The 7,500-nt window shown below is 48.6% G+C and overlaps 1 protein-coding gene across 1 annotated transcript in view; it reads right to left on the bottom strand.

Moving 5' to 3' along the window:
* Positions 1-7,500, bottom strand: part of LOC110512788 (E3 ubiquitin-protein ligase HECW2) — an 83,958-nt gene that overhangs the window by 53,603 nt on the left and 22,855 nt on the right. Inside the window, exon 2 of the mRNA XM_036982120.1 lies at positions 3,116-5,019. Within this exon, the coding sequence (XP_036838015.1) occupies positions 3,116-3,485 (370 nt within the window). The 5' untranslated portion in view covers positions 3,486-5,019. The remainder of the gene's footprint in view (positions 1-3,115; positions 5,020-7,500) is intronic.

The raw sequence follows: 7,500 nt of genomic DNA on the forward strand, positions 1-7,500 counted from the left end.
AGCAGGCTGATGATAATGAGAAGATAATTAAAGAACTGAAGCTGTTACCACTATTCACTACTGTCCAGAATGTACAGAAGTCCACTATTCACTACTGTCCAGAATGTACAGAAGTCCACTACTGTCCAGGATGTACAGAAGTCCACTATTCACTATTGTCCAGGATGTACAGAAGTCCACTATTCACTACTGTCCAGGATGTACAGAAGTCCACTATTCACTACTGTCCAGGATGTACAGAAGACCACTATTCACTACTGTCCAGGATGTACAGAAGTCCACTACTCACTATTGTCCAGGATGTACAGAAGTCCACTACTCACTATTGTCCAAAAGTCCAGGCAGAAAGGCACACACCTGTCTATATAAGGTCCCACAGTTCACCGTGCATGTCAGACCGAAAATCAAACCATGAGGTGGAAGGAATTGTCCGTAGAGCTCCGAGACAGGATTGTGTAGCGGCACATATCTGGGGAAGGGTACCAAAACATTTCTGCAGCATTGAAGATCCCCAAGAACACAGTGGCCTCCATCCTTCTTAAATGGAAGATGTTTGGAACCACCAAGACTCTTCCTAGAGCTGGCCGCCCGGCCAAACTGAGCCATTGGGGAGAAGGGCCTTGGTCAGGGAGGTGACCAAGAACCCAATGGTCACTCTGACAGAGCTCCATAGGTCCTCTGTGGAGATGGGAGAACCTTCCAGAAGGACAACAATCTCTGCAGCACTCCACCAATCAGGCCTTAATGATAGAGTGGCCACTCCTCGGTAAAATGCACGGTAGCCCGCTTACAGTTTGCCAAAAAGCACCTAAAAGGACTCAAAAGGACGAGAAACAAGATTCTCTGGTCTGATGAAACCAAGATTCAACTTTTTGGCCTGAAAGCCAAGTGTCAAGTCTGGAGGAAACCTGGCACCATCCCTACGGTGAAGTGTGGTGGTGGCAGCATCATGCTGTGGGGATGTTTTTCATCGGCAGGGACTGGGAGACTAGTCAGGATCGAGGGAAAGATGAACGGAGCAAAGTACAGAGAGCTCCTCATTGAAAACCTGCTCCAGCGGGCTCAGGACCTGAGACCTTCGCCCGAAGGTTCACCTTCCTACAGAACAATGACCCTAAGCACGGCCAAGACAACGCAGGTGTGCCTTCAGGACAAGTCTCTGAATGTCCTTGAGTAGCCCAGCCAGAGCCCGGACTTGAACCCGAGCGAACATCTCTGGAGAGACCTGAAAATAGCTGTGCAGCAACACTCCCCAACCAATCTGATAGAACTCGAGAGGATCTGCAGAGAAGAATGGGAGAAACTTACCAAATACAGGTGTGCCAAGCTTGTAGAGTCATACCCAAGAAGACTCGAGGCTGTAATCACTGCCAAAGGTGCTTCAACAAAATACTGAGTAAAGGGTCTGAATACTTATGTAAATGTGACAATGTTGTATTCAGCATTTCACGGTAAGGTCTACTACACCTGTTGTATTCAGCATTTCACGGTAAGGTCTACTACACCTGTTGTATTCAGCATTTCACGGTAAGGTCTACTACACCTGTTGTATTCAGCATTTCACGGTAAGGTCTACCTACACCTGTTGTATTCAGCATTTCACGGTAAGGTCTACTACACCTGTTGTCTTCAGCATTTCACGGTAAGGTCTACCTACACCTGTTGTATTCAGCATTTCACGGTAAGGTCTACTACACCTGTTGTATTCAGCATTTCACGGTAAAGTCTACCTACACCTGTTGTATTCAGCATTTCACGGTAAGGTCTACTACACCTGTTGTATTCAGCATTTCACGGTAAGGTCTACCTACACCTGTTGTATTCAGCATTTCACGGTAAGGTCTACTACACCTGTTGTATTCAGCATTTCACGGTAAGGTCTACCTACACCTGTTTATTCAGCATTTCACGGTAAGGTCTACTACACCTGTTGTAATCAGCATTTCACGGTAAGGTCTACCTACACCTGTTATATTCAGCATTTCACGGTAAGGTCTACTACACCTGTTGTATTCAGCATTTCACGGTAAGGTCTACCTACACCTGTTGTATTCAGCATTTCACGGTAAGGTCTACTACACCTGTTGTATTCAGCATTTCACGGTAAGGTCTACTACACCTGTTGTATTCAGCATTTCACGGTAAGGTCTACCTACACCTGTTGTATTCAGCATTTCACTGTAAGGTCTACCTACACCTGTTGTATTCAGCATTTCACTGTAAGGTCTACCTACACCTGTTGTATTCAGCATTTCACGGTAAGGTCTACTACACCTGTTGTATTCAGCATTTCACGGTAAGGTCTACCTACACCTGTTGTATTCAGCATTTCACGGTAAGGTCTACTACACCTGTTGTATTCAGCATTTCACGGTAAGGTCTACCTACACCTGTTGTATTCAGCATTTCACGGTAAGGTCTACCTACACCTGTTGTATTCCGCGCATGTGACAAATACAATTTGATTTGAAAAAGTCAAGGGGTCTGAATCCTTTCTGAATGCACTGTAGCTAATATACACACACACTGTGATTATCTCAGCCTGCCTGGCTGTGGTCCAGTGTATTCATCACATGCACTTCACGTAGTGCCCCCAAAACAAACAAACAAACAAACAAACAAACAAACGTAGTGCTTTCACCTCCCTTCCCCATCCTCCCCCTCTCACCCTACCTCCCTTCCCCATCCTCCCCCTCTCACCCTACCTCCCTTCCCCATCCTCCCCCTCTCACCCTACCTCCCTTCCCCATCCTCCCCCTCTCACCCTACCTCCCTTCCCCATCCCCCCCTCTCACCCTACCTCCCTTCCCCATCCTCCCCCTCTCACCCTACCTCCCTTCCCCATCCTCCCACTCTCACCCTACCTCCCTTCCCCATCCTCCCACTCTCACCCTACCTCCCTTCCCCATCCTCCCCCTCTCACCCTACCTCCCTTCCCCATCCTCCCCCTCTCACCCTACCTCCCTTCCCCATCCTCCCCTCCCCTAAAATGTGAAGGTAACTAAATTAATGTCCAACTTTCTGGGAATGGGACAATAAAGGAAAACTTGACATAACTTGACCCCCCTACCCCTTCTTCCTCTGAAGATGGTCTAGTCCTCCCCCCGTGTCTCACCGATATGGTAGAGTCCGATCCAGTCCGTGGCGTCCACTTCCTCCTTGATGTCCCAGTTGATGACCAGGTTTTGGCCCCGCCCCATCGTGAACTCGTATGTCGACGCAGTCAGCGATGACCTGCTCTCCGAGGTCACCAGGTCCGTGTCGCTATTGGCCCTTTGTAGTCCGCCGCCATGACCCTCTCCATGACCTCCGACCCCTGACCGTTCACCAGCTGACCTTTCCCCGCCGTGACCCCTAGGGCCAATGCCATCACCGCCCTGGGCTGAGAGGGAGCGCAGGTTTTCAGGGCTGAGAGTGTAGCGCATGTGGGGGTTGCGCCTCCTCACCACCAGGAGATGCTCACGAGCAGTGGGAGTGGTCGTCATGGTGACCACAGGGGAGAAGGGAGGAGGGGATTGGGGGTGAGATGGGAGGTGAGATGGGGGTTGAGAGGGGTGGGGGTGATGGTGATGATGGGGGGAGTGGTGGTGATGGGAGGGGGAGGAAGGGTGGGGGCGGGGGCGGGGGGGGAGGACAGCCGTGGCGAGGGAGGGGCGAATGGTGGAGGTTGAGCAGGGGAGGGGGGAGAACTGTGTGCCTCGCCCAAAGCTAGAGCCAGAGAGGAGGGCCACAGGCCAGGAGGCCACAGCACAGGGCCAGAGACAGCCTGGTAGAGCCTACTAGAACCTAATAGAACATACTAGAACCTAATAGAGCATACTAGAACCTAAGAGAACATATTATAATCTAATAGACCATAACAGAACATACTAGAACCTCTTAGAACGTACTAGAACCTAATAGAACATTCTAGAAGCTGACGTGCTAGCTTCGGTCAGTAGAAGCCACTAGATTCAATACTACGGCCTGGATCCAACAAGCAGCCAAGCCCAGACACAGGTCAGAGGTCAGAGGTTAGCTAACACATCTCCACTTGTAAGGAGGTTTTCTCTTGCCACTGTGCTGCTGCCTGCTCTCTGGAAGTCAGAAATAGGTTTACTAAGGTGACTACTGTAAAGCACTTTGTGAGAAATGTTGCTGTAAAAAGGCTTTTATAAATAAAGTTTGATTGAGTGATTGTGGAATTTGAGGCCTGTGATCCAGTCTTCCTATTAGTTGAGATGAACAGGAAGTGAGGTGGGCTGATGCTGAGGTCACATCATGTTCTCTCCTGTCCGTTCAGCGCTGGTCCAGCCCAGTTTCACATCAGAACATTTAGCTTCACTTCATTACTCAGTGCAGTACAACTGGAGTGGTTCAAGATTTCAATCTAGGGATGGGCTGTACCATGGCTCTTACACACAGGCCCTGAGGCTGCATGTTGGGAGGGGGGAGAGAGAGGGAGGGAGGGGATGAGGGGGGGCGAAGCTCCTCTCTCCCCCTCGTCTGTTTGGGGAGGGGTGGAGTGGAAGGAGGTTGGATTGTAGTCTAGTTGGAACTAGGGTGGTCTGGGGTAGGATGTTGGATTGTAGTCTAGTTGAAACTAGGGTGGTCTGGGGTAGGATGTTGGATTGTAGTCTAGTTGGAACTAGGGTGGTCTGGAGTAGGATGTTGGATTGTAGTCTAGTTGGAACTAGGGTGGTCTGGGGTAGGATGTTGGATTGTAGTCTAGTTGGAACTAGGGTGGTCTGGGGTAGGATGTTGGATTGTAGTCTAGTTGGAACTAGGGTGGTCTGGGGTAGGATGTTGGACTGTAGTCTAGTTGGAACTAGGGTGGTCTGGGGTAGGATGTTGGATTGTAGTCTAGTTGGAACTAGGGTGGTCTGGGGTAGGATGTTGGATTGTAGTCTAGTTGCAACTAGGGTGGTCTGGGGTAGGCTGTTGTCCTCTTCCAGGGGGGACAGAATGGGGTGAGAGGGGGGAGAGAGGGAGACTGCAGGCCTGAGGTGGTGGTGGAGGTGATGAAGGGAGGCTGGACACCTGTGAGAGAAGGAGAGACAGAGAGGGAGGGGGAGAAAGTAGGAGGGGACGTCAGAGATACAGCATAATGCCCAGGATCAACCAATGACAGGAGAATGACAGGAACAACAGAAGCATTGTTTATCAGACTTGATCACCATCATTGCAACGGCCTCCATTACACTTGATTTGGAACAGAACAAGCTACCCCCAGCTTCCTAATCAACGGCAGCTCTAACACTTGATTTGGAACAGAACAAGCTACCCCCAGCTTCCTAATCAACGTCAGCCCTAACACTTGATTTGGAACAGAACAAGCTACCCCCAGCTTCCTAATCAACGGCAGCCCTAACACTTGATTTGGAACAGAACAAGCTACCCCCAGCTGCCTCATCAACGGCAGCCCTAACACTTGATTTGGAACAGAACAAGCTACCCCCAGCTTCCTAATCAACGGCAGCCCTAACACTTGATTTGGAACAGAACAAGCTACCCCCAGCTTCCTCATCAACGGCAGCCCTAACACTTGATTTGGGACAGAACAAGCTACCCCCAGCTTCCTAATCAACGGCAGCCCTAACACTTGATTTGGAACAGAACAAGCTACCCCCAGCTTCCTAATCAACGGCAGCCCTAACACTTGATTTGGGACAGAACAAGCTACCCCCAGCTTCCTAATCAACGGCAGCCCTAACACTTGATTTGGAACAGAACAAGCTACCCCAAGCTTCCTCATCAACGGCAGCCCTAACACTTGATTTGGAACAGAACAAGCTACCCCCAGCTTCCTCATCAACGGCAGCCCTAACACTTGATTTGGGACAGAACAAGCTACCCCCAGCTTCCTAATCAACGGCCTCTGTTTCACCTGAAAACAGTAGCTACAGTGACCAACGGCATATACAGAACTGATCTTCCACTCAAATAAATATTGGACATGTATTTAGTCGGTTGAGGGCTGTTGTTCCAGTTTCCCCAATAGCAACAGCAGACAAACCACCGATTGTGACTTCACTGTAACAGGCAGCCAATGGGTGATGAGGGAGAAAACCCACGTTGTATCACTCCCCTGTTAACACAGTGTTTTAGATCAACCTCCCTCCCTGTTAACACAGTGTTTTAGATCAACCTCCCTCCCTGTTAACACAGTGTTTTAGATCAACCTCCCACCCTGTTAACACAGTGTTTTAGATCAACCTCCCTGTTAACACAGTGTTTTAGATCAACCTCCCTCCCTGTTAACACAGTGTTTTAGATCAACCTCCCTCCCTGTTAACACAGTGTTTTAGATCAACCTCCCTCCCTGTTAACACAGTGTTTTAGATCAACCTCCCTCCCTGTTAACACAGTGTTTTAGATCAACCTCCCTCCCTGTTAACACAGTGTTTTAGATCAACCTCCCTCCCTGTTAACACAGTGTTTTAGATCAACCTCCCTCCCTGTTAACACAGTGCTTTAGATCAACCTCCCTCCCTGTTAACACAGTGTTTTAGGTCAACCTCCCTCCCTGTTAACAGAGTGTTTTAGATCAACCTCCCTCCCTGTTAACACAGTGTTTTAGATCAACCTCCCTCCCTGTTAACACAGTGTTTTAAATCAACCTCCTCCCTGTTAACACAGTGCTTTAGATCAACCTCCCTCCCTGTTAACACAGTGTTTTAGATCAACCTCCCTCTTAACACAGTGCTTTAGATCAACCTCCCTCCCTGTTAACACAGTGTTTTAGATCAACCTCCCTCCCTGTTAACACAGTGTTTTAGATCAACCTCCCTCTTAACACAGTGCTTTAGATCAACCTCCCTCCCTGTTAACACAGTGTTTTAAATAAAACCTCACTGTTAACACAGTGTTTTAGATGAACCTCCCTCCCTGTTAACACAGTGTTTTAGATCAACCTCCCTCCCTGTTAACACAGTGTTTTAGATCAACCTCCCTCTTAACACAGTGTTTTAGGTCAACCTCCCTCCCTGTTAACACAGTGTTTTAAATCAACATCCCTCCCTGTTAACACAGTGTTTTAGATCAACCTCCCTGTTAACACAGTGTTTTAGATCAACCTCCCTCCCTGTTAACACAGTGCTTTAGATCAACCTCCCTGTTAACACAGTGTTTTAGATCAACCTCCCTGTTAACACAGTGTTTTAGATCAACCTCCCTCCCTGTTAACACAGTGCTTTAGATCAACCTCCCTCCCTGTTAACACAGTGTTTTAAATCAACCTCCTCCCTGTTAACACAGTGCTTTAGATCAACCTCCCTCCCTGTTAACACAGTGTTTTAGATCAACCTCCCTCCCTGTTAACACAGTGCTTTAGATCAACCTCCCTCCCTGTTAACACAGTGTTTTAAATCAACCTCCCTCCCTGTTAACACAGTGCTTTAGATAAACCTCCCTCCCTGTTAACACAGTGTTTTAGATCAGCCTCCCTGTTAACACAGTGTTTTAGATGAACCTCCCTCCCTGTTAACACAGTGCTTTAGATCAACCTCCCTCCCTGTTAAC

Source organism: Oncorhynchus mykiss, chromosome 7, assembly GCF_013265735.2.
Source record: "Oncorhynchus mykiss isolate Arlee chromosome 7, USDA_OmykA_1.1, whole genome shotgun sequence".
Taxonomy (NCBI): Eukaryota; Metazoa; Chordata; class Actinopteri; order Salmoniformes; family Salmonidae; genus Oncorhynchus; species Oncorhynchus mykiss.